Source organism: Oncorhynchus keta, chromosome 34 (genome assembly GCF_023373465.1).
Source record: "Oncorhynchus keta strain PuntledgeMale-10-30-2019 chromosome 34, Oket_V2, whole genome shotgun sequence".
Taxonomy (NCBI): Eukaryota; Metazoa; Chordata; class Actinopteri; order Salmoniformes; family Salmonidae; genus Oncorhynchus; species Oncorhynchus keta.
Genome location: NC_068454.1, coordinates 24,921,778 through 24,938,990, shown reverse-complemented (window position 1 = coordinate 24,938,990; position 17,213 = coordinate 24,921,778). Strand labels below are relative to the sequence as shown.

The window sequence follows — 17,213 nt, the reverse complement described above, 5'->3', positions numbered from 1 at the left end:
CTATTTTTCATTTAGTTTAATTAGTAAATTATTATTATTTAATTTTTTTGTCCATCTATTTCTCCACCATTTTCGAAAAATCAAATTGTGATCCAGTTACGATCTTGTCTCATTGCTGCAACTCCCAAATGGGCTTGGGAGCGACGAAGGTCGAGTCATGCATCCACCGAAACATGACTCGCTAAACTGCTCTCCTTAACACCCGCCCACTTAACCTGGAAGCCAGCTGCACCAATGTGTCGAGGAAACACCATTCAACTGACGATCGAAATCAGCCTGCGGGTGCCCGGCCCGCCACAAGGCGTCACTAGAACACGATGAGCCAAGTAAAGCCCCCCCTAGCCAAACCCTCCCCTAACCCGGATTACGCTGGGCTAATTGTGTGCCGCCCTATGGGACCCCCGGTCACGGCCAGATGTGACACAGCCTGGGGTCGAACCTGGATCTGTAGTGACGCCTCAAGCACTGCAATGCAATGCCTTAGACCACTGCGCCACTCGCGAGGCTCCAGTTGGTAAGGTTGTATTCGGCGCATGTGACAAATAAGATTTGATTTGAAAACGCGATTCTATGATCATTGGTTAAAAAGATAAGAACAAAATGTCCTAAACCACCAGGGTACGATTAAAAGTAAAGAAACTGTGATTTTTAAAACCTGCAATGAGTTTCTAGCCATAAGGATGGTATTTTCCTGCTCCCCACGTCACCGTGAATCTCATAGTGTTTGAAAATCAATGTTTTTTAAATGTTTAAACTTTTGATGATGTCATTGAGTAGAAGTAAATGTAGAAATACGCCATTTCCACATATGTAGACACTTGTATTGTGCTGGAGATAATGAATATGAGATTGAAAATGGGTGGAATTACCATTCAAGTTTTCCTGACTCTCTGTCAGAAATGTCTAGGTCACTAAAGGCAACAAGGCCTTGAGGATTCACCCACAATCTATCATTTACGTTTGTCTCCTTCTCTCTATCCTGGAGGTTGAATTCCTAGCTGTCACTCATTTGCAACAGAACGTTTCACTGTATCTGTTTCCCCCCTGCCAGCTAAGTATCTCTTTCTGAGTGTCCCTCTAACTCTTCCCCCTCAGGGTTCTGGAGGAGCAGGCGTTAAGGACGTATGTCCTGGCTCTATTTCGGCTACCACGGGGCGAACGTCTTCAGGAGGTGGCGCTGTGTTCAGTGTGGACGCCCCATGCCCGCTGTCACACGACAGGAACACTCTTCACCACCGACAGCTACCTATGCTTCGCCAGCCGAGAGGAGGGCCACTGCAGCCTGCTTATCCCTCTCTCAGAGGTACCCATTGTACCATATTGCAGTGCCTCCCTATTTGATTTATAGAAAGGTCTCACACAAAAATCCCTCACTAGTTCCCCTAGCTAAGCTCTTAAGGTTAATCCAGCCTTCCCAGAGGAGAGCCTTTATCAGTGTACTGCAGTGTATTTTGTGCTAGAGGTAGTGTATTTTGGAGCGGTGGTGTATTTTGGCTACATACTATGTTGACCCTGCTTCTCTGCTGGTTAAAGTGTAACGTAGGTGGAATGTGGCTACTGCTGTTTACACAGTGTTGTTGGAAGTGTTAGAGTTTACACCTTTAGCTTTACCATGGTTATCTACATTATATACCAGTCAGTCATACATGAAGCTATATATAAATGTATGTATGGCTCTGCTATACATAAAAGCTATTCATAGTTTATTACTGTGTTATTACTGTTTTACAAGTAAATAGCGCTACAGTTATTTCTTTGGCTGTTCACCTCTGACCCCTGTCTCCTCCTGTTTTATTGTCAGGTGATCTCCATAGAGAAGGCGGAGAGCACCAGCCTGCTGCCGAACCCAGTGATCGTCAGCGTGAGGAGTAAGAAAGCCTTCCAGCTGATCGAGCTGCAGGACAGAGACAGCCTGGTGGACGGCCTGACATCACGCCTCAGAGCCCTCCAGTGGAAACACTCCATGTTCCGCAGCAAGAAATCTCTGGTATGCTACAGCAACACTACTAACTGCTAAATGTCTGTTGTCAATTACACACATCACATCTCATGGTGATGCCCAACAGGCCTAGTCCACAAAGCAGAATTGCTGCATATTAATTGTGTATATTTGACTAATTCTGGTGTTTGGCTGCTCCAGACCTCCTCGTCTCCCTACTACACCTTCTGCTATGACACCATGTACTGTGACGGGGAGGATATCGAGGAGAGAGCACTACGTCAAACAGTGAACACAGAGGCTCTGATGGCATGCTACCATCACTCTCAACCTGACCCCAACAACAGCACGGCTGTGAGTATGGAAACTGGCGCACCATAGGCTGTAGCCCTGATATGAATAGGGCCTCTATTATTATGGTGTTTAGATAGCAGATACCATAATAATGGTGTCTGCAGCCATATCAGGACTACATTGGCCAATGTGTTTTCAGTCTAGGTGTAACAGATGTGAAACGGCTAGCTTAGTTAGCGGTGCTGCTCGCTAAATAGTGTTTCAATCGGTGACGTCACTTGCTCTGTGACCTTGAAGTAGTGGTTCCCCTTGCTCTGCAAGGGCTGCGGCTTTTGTGGAGCAATGGGTAACGATGCTTCATGGGTGACTGTTTTTGATGTGTGCAGAGGGTCCCTGGTTCGCTCCCGGGTATGGATGAGAGGACGGTATAAAGTTATACTGTTACATAGGCTTGATGTTTAGCATTGTGAATTAGGACTGGTTTAAGGTTTCGCTTGGTTTCCAGTTTCTAGTTGAAATAGGGTGATTCTTGGATTCCGGTGGTAAATGCTGTCCCTTGATTTTGGCACCATGTAAAAACACTTTAAAATTACAAAAACATTACAAATAAATGTTCTATTTATTTGACTGTTATTTAATAAGAGCATATGTAAGTCCTTTATACTGCAAAACATTTATTTGTATTCATTGTAAAAAACTACTGGAGGCAAGCAAATTGTCTTGTCCCACTGGTGATATGTACAGAGAGGTATAGTGAAATGTTTTGGGGATTTAGAGATATCTATCTACTATTTTGAATCCTAGACAGTGAACAAAAGTATTTAATATATTGTATAGATCAACAAAAACAAATAAGGCTATTAAAATACCCTATTTTTACCAGTATAATGTGTGTCACTCAGTTTTATGTCATTGGTGTTACCACCTTATTTACTGCTGCTCTTTAAATAATGAAAGAACAGCAGTAAATAACAATAGCTGGGCTATAGACAGGGAGTACCGGTACAGAGTCAATGTGTCAATGTGTGGGGGCACCGGTGTCCAGGTAATATGTACAGTCGTGGCCAAAAGTTTTGAGAATGACACAAATATAAATGTTCAAAGTTTAGATATTAGATCTTTTTGTCAGATGTTACTATGGTATACTGAAGTATAATTACAAGCATTTCATAAGTATCAAAGGATTTTATTTACAATTACACGAAGTTGATGCAAAGAGTCAATATATCCAGTGTTGACCCTTCTTTTTCAAGACCTCTGCAATCCGCCCTGGCATGCTGTCAATTAACTTCTGGGCCACATCCTGACTGATGGCAGCCCATTCTTGCGTAATCAATGCTTGGAGTTTGTCAAAATTTGTGGGGTTTTATTTGTCTACCCGCTTCTTGAGGATTGACCACAAGTTCTCTATGGGATTAAGATCTGGGGAGTTTCCGGGCCATGGACCCAAAATATTAATATTTTGTTCCCCGAGACACTTAGTTATCACTTTTGCCTTATGGCAAGGTGCTCCATCATACTGGAAAAGGCATTGTTTGTCACCAAACTGTTCCTGGATGTTTGGGAGAAGTTGCTCTCGGAGGATGTGTTGGTTAGCTATTTGATTAGCTGTTCAGGAGTCTTATGGCTTGGGGGTAGAAGCTAGTTAGAATTCTCTTGGACCTAGACTTGGCGCTCCGGTACCGCTTGCCGTGCGGTAGCAGAGAGAACAGTCTATGGCTAGAGTGGCTGGAGTCTTTGACAATTTTTAGGGCCTTCCTCTGACCCTGCCTGGTATAGAGGTCCTGGATGGCGGGAAGCTTAGCCCTGGGGATGTACTGGGCCGTATACACTACCCTCTGTAGTGCCTTGCGGTCGGAGGCCGCAGGCAGTTATGCAACCTGTCAGGATGCTCTCGATGCTGCAGCTGTAAAAACTTTCGAGGATCTGAGAACCCATTTTAAATCTTTCCAGTCTCCTGAGGGGGAATAGGTTTTGTTGTGCCCTCTTCACGACTGTCTTGGTGTGCTTGGACCATGTTAGTTTGTTGGTGATGTGGACGCCAAGGAACTTGAAGCTCTGAACTTGCTCCACTACAGCCCCGTCGATTACAATGGGGGCGTGCTCGGTCCTCCTTTTCTTGTAGTCCACAATCATCTGCCTTGTCTTGGTCACGTTGAGGGAGAGGTTGTTGTCCTTGCACCACACGGTCAGGTCTCTGACCTCCTCCCTATAGGCTGTCTCATTGTTGCTAGTGATCAGGCCTACCACTGTTGTCATCAGCAAACTTAATGATGGTGTTGGAGTCGTGCCTGGACATGCAGTCATGAGTGAACAGGCAGTACAGGAGGGGAATGAGCACGCACCCCTGAGGGGCCCCCGTGTTGAGGATCAGCATGGCGGATGTGTTGTTACCTACCCTTACCACCTGGGGGCGGCACGTCAGGAAGTCCAGGATCCAGTTGCAGAGGGAGGTGTTTAGTCCCATGGTCCTTAGCTTATGGTGTTGAACGCTGAGCTATAGTCAATGAATAGCATTCTCACACAGGTGTTCCTTTTGTCCAGGTGTGAAAGAGCAGTGTGGAGTGCAATAGAGATTGCATCATCTGTGGATCTGTTGATGCGGTATGCAAATTGGAGTGGGTCTAGGGTTTCTGGGATAATGGTGTTAATGTGAGCCATGACCAACCTTTCAAAGCATTTCATGGCTACAGACGTGAGTGCTACGGGTCGGTAGTCATTTAGGCAGGTCACCTTAGTGTTCTTGGGCACAGGGACTATGGTGGTCTGCTTGAAACATGTTGGTATTACAGACTCAGACAGGGAGAGGTTGAAAATGTCAGTGAAGACACTTTGTCAGCGCATGCTCGGAGTACACGTCCTGGTAATCTTTCTGGCCCTGCGGCCTTGTGAATGTTGACCTGTTTAAAGGTCTTACTCACATCGGCTAAGGAGAGCGTGATCACACAGTCATCCGGACCAGCTGGTGCTCTCATGCAGGTTTCAGTGTTATTTGCCTCAAAGCGAGCATAGAAGTTATTTAGCTTGTCTGGTAGGCTCATGTCACTGGGCAGCTCTCGGTTGTGCTTCTCTTTGTAGTCTGTAATAGTTTGCAAGCCCTGACACATCCGACGAGCGTCGGAGCTGGTGTAGTACGATTCGATTTAGTCCTGTATTGACACTTTGCCTGTTTGATGGTTCGTCGGAGGGCATAGCGGGATTTCTTATAAGCTTCCGGGTTAGAGTCCCGCTCCTTGGAAGCGGCAGCTCTCCCCTTTAGCTCTGTTTGAATGTTGCCTGTAATCCATGGCTTCTGGTTGGGGTATGTACAGTTGAAGTGGGAGGTTGTACACCTTAGCCAAATACATTTAAATTCAGGTTTTCACAATTCCTGACATGTAATCCTAGTAAAACTTCCCTGTCTTAGGTCGGGACAGCAGGTAGCCTTGTGGTTAGAGCATTGGACTAGTAACTGGAAGGTTGCAAGATCAAATCCCAGAGCTGACAAGGTAAAAAATCTGTTCTCTCTGAACAAAGCAGTTAACCCACTGTTCCTAGAACGTCATTGAAAATAAGAGTTTGTTCTTAACTGACTTGCCTAGTAAAATAAAACAAGTTAGGATCACCACTTATTTTAAGAATGTGAAATGTCAGAATAATTGTAGAGAGAATTATTCACTTCAGCTTTTATTTCTTTCATCACATTCCCAGTGAGTCAGAAATGTACATACACTCAATTACTATTTGGTAGCATTGCCTTTAAATTGTTTAACTTGGGTCAAACATTTCGAGTAGCCTTCCACAAGCTTCCCACAATAAGTTGGGTGAATTTTTGCCCATTCCTCCTGACAGAGTTGGTGTAACTGAGTCAGGTTTGTTGGCCTCCTTGCTCGCACACACTTTTTCAGTTCTGCCCACAAATGTTCTATAGGATTAAGGTCAGGGCTTTGTGATGGCCACTCCAATTCCTTGACTTTGTTGTCCTTAAGCCATTTTGCCACAACTATGGAAGTATGCTTGGGGTCATTGTCCATTTGGAAGACCATTTGTGACCAAGATTTAACTTTCTGACTGGTGTCTTGAGATGTTGCTTCAAAATATCCACGTCATTTTCCAGCCTTATGATGCAATCTATTTTGTGAAGTGCACCAGTCCCTCTTGCAGCGAAGCACACCCACAACATGATGCTGCCACCCCCGTGCGTCATGGTTGGGATGGTGTTCTTCGGCTTGCAAGCCTCCCCCTTTTTCCTCCAAACATAACAATGGTTATTATTGCCAAACAGCTTCATCAGACCAGAGGACATTTCTCCAAAAAGTACGATCTTTGTCCCCATGTGCAGTTACAAACCGTAGTCTGGCTTTTTTATGGCAGTTTTGGAGCCGTGGCTTCTTCCTTCCTTGCCAATAACACAATAAACAAATCAATGACACAGTAGAAAAAATATAGTCTATATACAGTGTGTGCAAAAGGCATGAGGAGGTAGGCAATAATAGGCCATAGGAGTGAATAGTTACAATTTAGCAGATTAACACTGGAGTGATAAATGAGCAGATGATGATGTGCAAGTAGAGATAGTGGTGTGCAAAATATCAGAAAAGTAAATCAAATAAAAACAGTATGGGGATGAGGTAGATAGATTGGGGGGGGGGCTATTTACAGATGGACTATGTACAGCTGCAGCGATCGGTTAGCTGCTCAGATAGTTTATGTTTAAAGTTGGTAAGGGAAATAGAAGTCTCCAACTTCAGCAATTTTTGCAATTCGTTCCAGTCACTGGCAGCAGAGAACGAGAAGGAGAGGCGGCCAAATGAGGTGTTGGCTTTGGGGATGATCAGTGAGATATACCTGCTGGAATGTGTGCTATGGGTGTGTGTTGTTATCGTGACTAGGGAACTGAGATAAGGCGGAGCTTTACCTAGCATAGACTTATAGATAACCTGGAGCCAGTGGTTCTGGCGACGAATATGTACCGAGGGCCAGCCGACTAGAGCATACAGGTCGCAGTGGTGGGTGGTATAAGGTGATTTGTTAACAAAACGAATGGCACTGTGATAGACTGCATCCAGTTTGCTGAGTAGAGTGTTGGAAGCTATTTTGTAGATGACATCGCCGAAGTCGAGGATCGGTAGGATAGTCAGTTTTACTAGGGTAAGTTTGGTGGCGTGAGTGAAGGAGGCTTTGTTGCGAAATAGAAAGCAGATTCTAGATTTTATTTTTGATTGGAGATGTTTAATATGAGTCTGGAAGGAGAGTTTACAGTCTAGCCAGACACCCTAGGTATTTATAGTTTTCCACATATTCTAGGTCGGAACCGTCCAGGGTGGTGATGCGAGTCGGGCGGGCGGGTGCGGGCAGCGAACGGTTGAAAAGCATGCATTTGGTTTTACTAGCTTTTAAGAGCAGTTGGAGGCCACGGAAGGAGTGTTGTATGGCATTGAAGCTAGATTGGAGGTTAGTTAGTACAGTGTCCAAGCAAGGGCCAGAAGTATACAAAATGGTGTCGTCTGCGTAGAGGTGGTTCAGGAAATCGCCCGCAGCAAGAGCGACATCATTGATATATACAGGGAAAAGGAAGGCTTGAACCCTGACTGCCAGAGGTCCGGACAACATGCCCTCCGATTTGACACACTAAACTCTGTCTGCAAAGTAGTTGGTGAACCAGGCGAGGCAGTCATTAGAAAAACCAAGGCTATTGAGTCTGCCGATAAGAATACGGTGATTGACAGAGTCAAAAGCCATGGCCAGGTAGATAAAGACGGCTGCACAGTACTGTCTTTTATCGATGGCGGTTATGATATCGTTTAGTACCTTGAGCGTGGCTGAGGTGCACCCGTGACCGGCTCGGAAGCCGGATTGCACAATGGAGAAGGTACGGTGGGATTCGAAATTATCAGTGATCTGTTTATTAACTTGGCTTTCGAAGACTTTAGATAGGCAGGGCAGGATGGATATAGGTCTGTAACAGTTTGGGTCTAGGGTGTCACCCCTTTGAAGAGGGGGATGACCGCGGCAGCTTTCCAATCTTTAGGGATCTCGGACGATACGAAAGAGAGGTTGAACAGGCTGGTAATAGGGGTTGCAACAATGGCGGCAGATAGTTTTAGAAAGAGAGGGTCCAGGTTGTCTAGCCCAGCTGATTTGTACGGGTCCAGGTTTTGCAGCTCTTTCAGAACATCTGCTGTCTGGATTTGGGTGAAGGGGAAGCTGGGGAGGCTTGGTACGTTCACAAGGTATTTTACTGTTCTGGGATTGATTTGCACTTTTCGCACCAAAGTACGTCCATCTCTAGTAGACAGAGAGCGGTATAACGGCTGCATGGTTCCATCGTGGTTATATTTGCGTACTATTGTTTGTACAGATGAACGTGGTACCTTCAGGCGTTTGGAAATTGCTCCCAAGGATGAATCAGACTTGTGGAGGTCTACAATTTTTTTTCTGAGATTTTTTTTTCCGAGGCCTTGGCTGATTTATTTGGATTTTCCCATGATGTCAAGCAAAGAGGCACTGAGTTTGAAGGTAGGCCTTGAAATACACCCACAGGTACACCTCCAATATACTCAAATAATTTCAATTTGCCTATCAGAAGCTTCTAAAGCGACAGTCAATTTAGTGTATGTAAACTTTTGACCCACTGGAATTGTGATACAGGGAATTATAAGTGAAATAATCTGTCTGTAAACAATTGTTGGAAAAATTACTTGTGTCATTGCACAAATTAGATGTCCTAACCGACTTGCCAAAAATATAGTTTGTTAACAAGAAATTTGTTTTGTGGTTTAAAACAAGTTTTAATGACTCTAAACTAAGTGTATGTACATTTCCGACTTCAACTGTACGTACAGTCACTGTGGGGACGACGTCCTCGATGCACTTATTGATAAAGCCAGTGACTGATGTGGTTTATTCCTAAATGTCATCGGAAGAATCCTGGAACATATTCCAGTCTGTGCTAGCAAAACAATTTTGTAGTTTAGCATCTGTTTCATCTGACCACTTTTTTATAGATCGAGTCACTGGTGCTTCCTGCTTAAATTTTTGCTTGTAAGCAGGAATCAGGAGGATAGAATTATGGTCAGATATGCCAAATGGAGGGCGAGGGAGAGCTTTGTACGTGTTTCTGTGTGTGGAGGAAAGGTGGTCTATAGAATGTTTTTCCCTCTGGTTGCACATATAACATATAACACATATAACACTGCTAAACAGTGTACATGATTGATTTATTTGTTCCAAAGTGTATTGGTGTTAGTCAATTTAAATTAAGGTAAATAACATTGTGAGCAAAATTATGAATCATATCGGTTTAGTAAATTATTTTTAAAGAATTGAGGAACTTTTGTGGCATTAATTTCATAAAATACTAATTTACCTAAATTGTCTCATTGGTGTTACCATGATTCATGATTCACTCCTAATGGTCGCACAAAATTATTTAAAGTCATTAAGCTACCATATTCGTAGATTCAGGATGGGTAGATGTACCCGCATACATAAAAAACTAATGCCAACGTAATTCAAGAACGACACAGCAACTCCTTTGTTGTTGTCATACCAAAAATGTAGTAGAACGAATCAGAAACAGACTGGAAACCAGGGTATGCTAAATGTGATAAAGTGGCAGGTCTGGGATCAAGTTGTGACTCTGTACATCTCTTTTATTATTTACACATATTGATCCCTGTTCTCCCCTGGCTGGCATCATGGGTAACTTGACCTCCTAATACAGGCCACGGCTATTGCGGTTAATAGTGCTAAGAATGTGCTTACAGTACTATATTCAATTTGCTGAAGGTTATGTGTGTGTCCTGTAGACCATGGAGCAGGTGAAAGAGCGTCTATGGGAGGACCACTTCCCGGAGTACGGTCGAGGCGTCCACATGTTCCGCACAGAGAAGATCCAGAAGCTGGTTGCCATGGGGATACCAGAGTCGCTACGGGGAGAGCTATGGATGACCTTCTCTGGTGAGGGACGGAGGAGTCTGAGGTTATTGGTTACTATATCAACAGGCCACATACACTACATGACTAAAAGTATTAGGACACTTGCTCGTTGAACATCTCATTCCAAAATCATGGGCATTAATAAGTTGGTCCACCCCTTTGCTGCTATAACAGCCTCCATTATTCTGGGAAGGCTTTCCACTAGATATTGTAACATTGCTGCGGAGACTTGCTTCCATTCAGCCATAAGCATTAGTGAGGTCGGGCACTGATGTTGGGTGATTAGGCCTGGCTGGCAGTCGGCATTCCAATTCATCCCAAAGGTGTTAAATGGGGTTGAAGTCAGGGCTCTGTGCAGGCAAGTCAAGTTCTTCAACACCGATCTTGACAAGCCATTTCTGTATGGACCTTGCTTTGTGCTTGAGGGCATTGTCATGCTGAAAAAGGAAAGGGCCTTCACCAAACTGTTGCTACAAATCTGTATTCACAGAATTGTCTAGAATGTCATTGTATGCTGTAACGTTAAGATTTCTCTTCACTGGAACTAAGGGGCCATGAAAAGCAGCCCTATTATTCCTCCTCCACCAAACTTTACAGTTGGCAATATGCATTCGGTTCGGTAGTGTCATCCTGGCATTCGCCAAACCCAGATTCGTCCATCGGACTGCCAGACGGTGAAGCGCGATTCATCACTCCAGAGAACGCGTTTCCACTGCTCCAGAGTCCATAGGCGGCAAGCTTTACACCACTCCAGCCAACGCTTGGCATTGTGCATGATGTTCTTAGGCATGTGTGCGGCTGCTCGGCTGCTCGGCCATGGAAACCCTTTTCATGAAGCTCCCGACGAACAGTTCTTATGCTGACGTTGCTTCCAGGAGGGAGAGAGAGAGAGTGCTGTTCTGTTCTACTGCCTACTTTCCGTTCCTTTCCTGTGTACTGTACCATACCTAGCAATTCTAGTATGTGCCATTTTATCTTAAAGTTTGTGGAGTGGCTTTTACCAGGCAAGCAGTTCCCTTTTTTAGAACATTGTAGAGTCCATTCTCTGGGACCCTACTTTGCCATAACTGTTAGCATCAAATTGAATGTAATATGGAATCCAGAGCAGCAGGATTTAGTGGGCATACAAATAACTTGTGACCACATCTCCAATGGAAACAAGCAATTAGGCCTGTGAGCACTCTGCACACACTGCACCAGAAACAGACAGGCAACCGATTGTGGCTTCACCACTCACTGGGATAGAACTGAACAGACTGTTTTATTTGGCCCCATATCAAACTATCCTAGGTCCATGTTTACTCCCTCTCAATGATCTGAAAGCATCCTTTCACATCCTAGAGGGGGAGTCAACAAAGGGAAAGAGCTAGTTTAAAAAAAAACAAGCCTTGTCCCAAAGTCATCTCGGTTAACCCAGAACTAAAGTCTTGCGTAATCCCAAAGTAATCCCTACCTTTTTGGTGTTTGCAGATCTGAAAGAACCGGAAAGGTGATTTATCCATTCCTTTTAGATGGAAAGGAAAGGGAAAGGGGATGTTGTTTGACCAGGCCTTCATATATGTAGTTATATGCTGTTGCTGTGTAACACTGATACCTTTCCCCCTGGAAACGCAGATGCTTCATCAGAGTTGGCATCCCACCCAGGCTACTACTCGGGGCTGGTGACAGAGTCTATGGGGCAAAGCAGTCTGGCCACGGAGGAGATCGAGAGAGACCTGCACCGCTCTCTGCCAGACCACCCTGCCTTCCAGAACGTCAAAGGCATTGCCGCGTTGCGCCGTGTCCTCACCGCATATGCCCACCGCAACCCCAAGATTGGCTACTGCCAGGTAAGGTACCCACCACCATACAGTATGTCACAGTGTGTGCACATGTGTACAGTCAACTGTATAGTGTGTCCAGTGTCCATAACCATACAGTTACAGACAATATAACTGACTGTCTGCCTGTCTGTCTTTTTAGTCGATGAATATCCTGGCATCTGTGCTGCTGCTGTACACTAAAGAGGAGGAGGCCTTCTCACTGCTAGTGGCTGTGTGTGAGAGAATGCTACCTGACTACTTCAACCGCAGAGTCATAGGTGAGATGTCAAACTGACCTGTATAGGTTTACCACTGCTACTGCTACTACAGTACTTTTACTACAGCGATGGTTTGTTTACTTCAGCTAGTATTGTACATTAGAGAAGTACTATCAAAGACACAGCAGAGAGACTATTAGTACACATGCATTTTCCTGTAGAGCTGTTCTGGTGTTTAGGTGATTTGAATATGGTTTCCTTGTGGCATGTTTATTCTGTTAGGGCTGTTTTTCTGCCCCGACTGCCATTTGAGCCAACAATATCCAAAGGCTTTCTTTAGCCATGTGAAGCGTGTGCTGAAACACAAGCTAATTTCCTCTGCTTTGTGTTGCTATTTATTTATGGCGCATATGAAATGCGTTCAAAGTCATTTCCTCTTCCTTTAACTGTTCTGTCTGAATGAGTGTCTGGCCTGTTCTGCTTTGAAAGGACAGTTGTTTACTTATTCTCCTTAGAAAATAGATTGTTAATCTCCAGGCAACTTCCTGGCTCAAATAGTCTTTAAAATATAACTTATCTGGGATATTTCACAGTGAGTATACATCATGAGTATGCACCCATAGTATTTCCATGAGAAAAAAAACATTTCCTTCGATGGGATAAAAAAATATGTTTTATTTTATGCTTCTATGTGTGTGTTTATCTAGAATATTGTAGATTTCCACTTGTGTTTGAGTTTGCAGGTGCTCAGGTGGACCAGTCAGTGTTTGAAGAGCTGATCCGGGATCGTCTTCCCGAGCTGGCCGAGCACATTCCCGACCTCTCCCCCCTCTCTTCCATCTCCCTGTCCTGGTTTCTCACCCTCTTCCTCAGCGTGCTTCCCTTCCGCAGCGCTGTCTGTGTGGTAGACTGCTTCTTCTTTCACGGCATCAAAGCCATCTTCCAGCTGGGGCTAGCTGTGCTGGATGCTAATGCTACGGCACTGTGTGCTAGTGCAGATGACAGCCAGGCACTCATGATCCTCACTGGGTAATGCTTGACGGAAACAAAAGCCTGCACACACAGGCACTCTGTAGACAAGATTGGCCAACCCTGATGTGTGGGATGTTAATAGTTAATCATGCCTTTTATTTTTACTCTTGGCTCTGTCTACAGTTTTCTGGACCAGGTGAAGTACGATGAGGATCCATCTCCCCCTACCCCTACCCCTCACCCTCTCTCGTCTCAGAGTGGGGAAGAGGAGGGCAGACCGCCTGTTAAACAACACACCCTGATCACTGACCTCATCGCTGACTCCTATGAGGTAAGACAGCACTGCAATACTCCCTCCACACCACCAGAGGGTTGTAGTGACAGTGTGGAGCTGATCTTTGTTCTCGTTGTGTGTTCTGTCTTGTCAGAAATTTGGAGACCTGACGGTGAGACAAATAGAGAAGTTGCGATGCAGACACCGGATCCAGGTTCTCCAAGCACACGAGGACACCACCAAGGAGAATGCGGTGGTTCTCTCATTTCACATAAACAGTCACAAACCTTATGCTTTTCCTCTCCAAACTTCTCTGACCTTGCCCCTCCCTCTCTGTGTATTTAGCTCAGGGTGGTGACCCCAGATGTCTCTCTCTCCCCTGAAAACCTGGCTGATGTCTACGACCTCTTCAAGGTACTTCAGTTCAATTCAATACACCTTCATTTATCTCCCCAGGACCACTAAGAAAGGCATTGCCAGAACACAATAATAACATCCTCTGCTTATAGTCCAACTGTACAACAACACTTCTGTTTCTGTTTGTCTTATAGACAGAGCACTTCATCAACCTGTACTGGGGCGATGGGGGCACCACATTGGCCCTCCAGCACCATGACCCAGGCCGGCCCTATGTAGAGCAGTACAGAGTGGACCGGGTCCAGTTTAAGAGCCTGTACATGCTGCTGGTTCCCTGGCTTTGTGGCTTTCATACTGACACCGTTGCCCACCGGACCTTCACGCTACTGGACCAGGACAGAGACTCACTCATCACCTTCAGAGAGTTCGCTGGGTGGCTGGGTATGTGAGCGAGTGTTTGTGTGTGAAAGAGAAAGAGAAAGAGAGGGAGGGTGTTTGTCTAAAGGGAGGGAGAGTAAGTGAGTGCTTGAAGAGAGACTGTGTGTAATATGAGTTTGTGTGCGTGACTGTACCTGCGAGTATATACAAAAACCAAGAAAACAAACACCAGGCTATCTCACATTCAAATTCCCTTGTAAGGCATATAAGTCATGAACATTGGAAACCTGCCCACTATGCTTTTATGGGCATCTGGAATTCAGCCCACAAAGCTTTTATGGGAATCAATATCCAGCCAAGGCTTTTAGGAGTAGATGTTGTGTACAGTACAGTGAGAACCACTGAAGTTGAGGAAGATCAAGATGATGTAAATTCACCTCTTAAACTCACACATCTGAAGGGCTCCCTCTGTGGCCCTCTATCATTCAGAATAAACACTAACCTAGAATTTACTGACAGTATAAGCACTAACCTTTCATTTATTGACACACATTGTGATTTAAGGCCAATGACATTTCTGTGTGTTTGTCTCTCCGTTTCAGATACACTATACTTTGAGGAACTGAATGAAAAGGTCAGACTACTGTATCGTTTGCACATACCTCCAGGTGGGTCACATATCCTTCCTGTGGTGTTGTGCTTCTCTTTCATGTACTTTAGTTGGACATGCTATTATCTTTAAATATCATGTGCACTTTATGATAACTGCTGATGTAAAAAGGACCTTATAAAATATATTTGATTGATGAATTAACTAGAGATGAACATTCTTCATAATGGGACTGTTTCCTGTAGCTCTGACTGAGAGTGAGGATGACCCATCTCCACTGAAGAGCCCTCAGCTGTCCACTACCAGACCACTCCATGTAGAGCTGCCCAATGGTAAGTATTCACACACTGTTCCAGATTCACATTTACAGCGCAGGTCTGTTTAGATTATCACGTTGATTGTAGCTCCTGATGTGTGTGTTCATGTTGAAGGGGAGATGAGAGACTTTCAGGAACAGTTGAAACAGATGTTGAAAGACCTGGCTAAAGAGAAGGAGAAGGATGTGGAGCAACCTGTACCTCCAATGAACCAGGTACATACAATAAAACATTTAATTCAATCAGGGATCTATTAAACAAAGAGTCATTGAAAGGTACCAAGTAAGTCACAATAACCTTGTATTATTGTTTTCTACAGAGGGAGTTCATCCAGTTCTGTAAGACCCTCTACAGCATGTTCCATGGCAACCCAGACGAGAATGAGCTCTTTCAGGCCATCGCTACAGTGACCAGCCTGGTGCTGCAGATCGGCGAGGTCGGGCACCGCAGCCGCTGTTCAGGGTCAGAGGTCAGCAGCGAGGGTGGGGACGAGGTAGAGGACGATCACAGGGAGGGGAGTCAAGAAGACCATCCTGTCTTCAGCACTGAAGAAGAAGAAGAAGAAGGAGAGAGAAAGGAGGGGACCAGCAAGAGTTCAGGGTCTGAGAGTCAGAGCGAGTGGGCGGTCAGCTACGCTCAGATCCTGGCTTCTCTCCTCACAGAACAGCAGCTAGTCAACTTCTTTGAGAAACCAATGGACCTGTCAGCAAAGGTGGCTGAGGCAAAAGTGAAACAGTACCATGAAAGGGCTGGTCTGCTTATGCTCCAGCAAGGGACCAGCTGAATTCAACATGACCAACAGAACCTTGATGTGAGAACCACAGTGTGACCCAATACTGGGCTTCCAATCTAGTTTCTTATCTAGCTGTCCAGGCACCTTTGTCCCCAATAAGTGTTGTCTGTGTCCTCCGTCTTAAAAGGATGAGTGGGTACCAAGAGTCCGTATGTGCCTATATTGAGTCGTTGGTCGAGCACAAAGGAGAAGTAATGTAGATGTGTAGGTCTTCCTCTCCTGATTTAGCCGTGAAGAAAGGTGGCCTTGTCTTTTGGGATCAACAACTGTCTGAAAGCAGGTTAACCAAAACCAAGACATGCATGATAATCAAGAGACTACATGATGCATCAGTCATAATCATATATACTACTGTGAGAACGTCACACACCATGCACTACACATAGCACCATGAAAAGGGTTATTTTTCGTTGCTCAGTATTTATACACACGTTTTCATTCTGCTTCATCCGGTCTATGAAATGGGAACAAACTCAAATGTGCCCAGTTTTAGTGACATATTACTTGACTTAACATTGGCTGCCTGGTTGGTGACACACTTGTTTGCCATATTGTCCAATCAAGTAGAGCAGACAAGTTTTCTTTTCTGCCCAAATATGTTATGCGTGTACGCCTGCAGGGTATCATTTTGGCAAGCTTTTTCATTTTCCTTTTTTTATATGTAGCCCAAGGAGTCAAGAACTATTAACTGCCAAATGTTTGTCATACAATAATGGACATTGGAATCTTGCTTTTATGTGCGACACATTAAAAATGTGCACCTATATATTTTGTCAAATCACATTCGTCACGGTTTACAGCAAGTATAAAAGGTGCAGTGAAATACTTGTGCTAGCTCCTCAACAATGCGGTACATTAATCAATAGTGTTTATCCTGTATTGATTGAATTATTTTGTTCTTTAAGAAGTCTTATTTTAGGTGTTCTAAAACTGTTTGAGCCTTATTATTCTACCAAGCATATTTCTTCATTCAAGCCTTAAGTCTAAGTGACCGGTATTATGTTATAGACTAAAGTCCTACACACTTTCTTAAAATCAGTTGATACTAAACAAACGGAACTGCTGTGCCTCAGATTTAGTTGAATAAGTCTTCTATATAGAGAACTTGATTTTTCCATTTCAAATCAGTAGTGGTGTTAAATTGAGGTTTTGGTTATTCCAGAACCAGTCTGATGCCTTCTAATTGCCTACAGATGCACCTTGATGTTATTCATAGTGCACACTCACAAGTTCACTTGATGTGCATTATCACAAATCAGGCCATTTATCACTTCTTTAACGTGTCTGCTGCAAAATATCGGACATGGTTTCTTTGTAAATCATTAAAAACAATGTTGCA

At 44.4% G+C, this 17,213-nt stretch overlaps 1 protein-coding gene and 1 long non-coding RNA gene across 6 annotated transcripts in view; one reads left to right on the top strand and one right to left on the bottom strand.

Annotated features, from left to right (window-relative positions):
* Positions 1 to 11,761, bottom strand: part of LOC127915071 (uncharacterized) — a 14,430-nt gene extending 2,669 nt beyond the window's left edge. The window contains exon 1 of the long non-coding RNA XR_008090136.1: positions 11,607 to 11,761. This is a non-coding gene — a long non-coding RNA (uncharacterized LOC127915071). The remainder of the gene's footprint in view (positions 1 to 11,606) is intronic.
* The window catches only part of LOC118366852 (TBC1 domain family member 8-like), a 27,013-nt gene extending 9,800 nt beyond the window's left edge, over positions 1 to 17,213 (top strand). For 4 of the 5 annotated variants that reach the window (XM_035749614.2, XM_035749615.2, XM_035749611.2 and 1 more), the window contains 15 exons: positions 1,096 to 1,303; positions 1,802 to 1,987; positions 2,141 to 2,293; positions 10,024 to 10,174; positions 11,768 to 11,982; positions 12,116 to 12,233; positions 12,917 to 13,202; positions 13,329 to 13,476; positions 13,574 to 13,672; positions 13,765 to 13,833; positions 13,971 to 14,217; positions 14,757 to 14,822; positions 15,010 to 15,096; positions 15,169 to 15,296; positions 15,401 to 17,213. In XM_035749614.2, coding sequence (XP_035605507.2) covers positions 1,096 to 1,303; positions 1,802 to 1,987; positions 2,141 to 2,293; positions 10,024 to 10,174; positions 11,768 to 11,982; positions 12,116 to 12,233; positions 12,917 to 13,202; positions 13,329 to 13,476; positions 13,574 to 13,672; positions 13,765 to 13,833; positions 13,971 to 14,217; positions 14,757 to 14,822; positions 15,010 to 15,096; positions 15,169 to 15,296; positions 15,401 to 15,865 — 2,626 coding nt within the window. In that variant the 3' untranslated portion in view covers positions 15,866 to 17,213. The remainder of the gene's footprint in view (positions 1 to 1,095; positions 1,304 to 1,801; positions 1,988 to 2,140; positions 2,294 to 10,023; positions 10,175 to 11,767; positions 11,983 to 12,115; positions 12,234 to 12,916; positions 13,203 to 13,328; positions 13,477 to 13,573; positions 13,673 to 13,764; positions 13,834 to 13,970; positions 14,218 to 14,756; positions 14,823 to 15,009; positions 15,097 to 15,168; positions 15,297 to 15,400) is intronic. The other variant, XM_035749612.2, reaches the window with a different exon arrangement.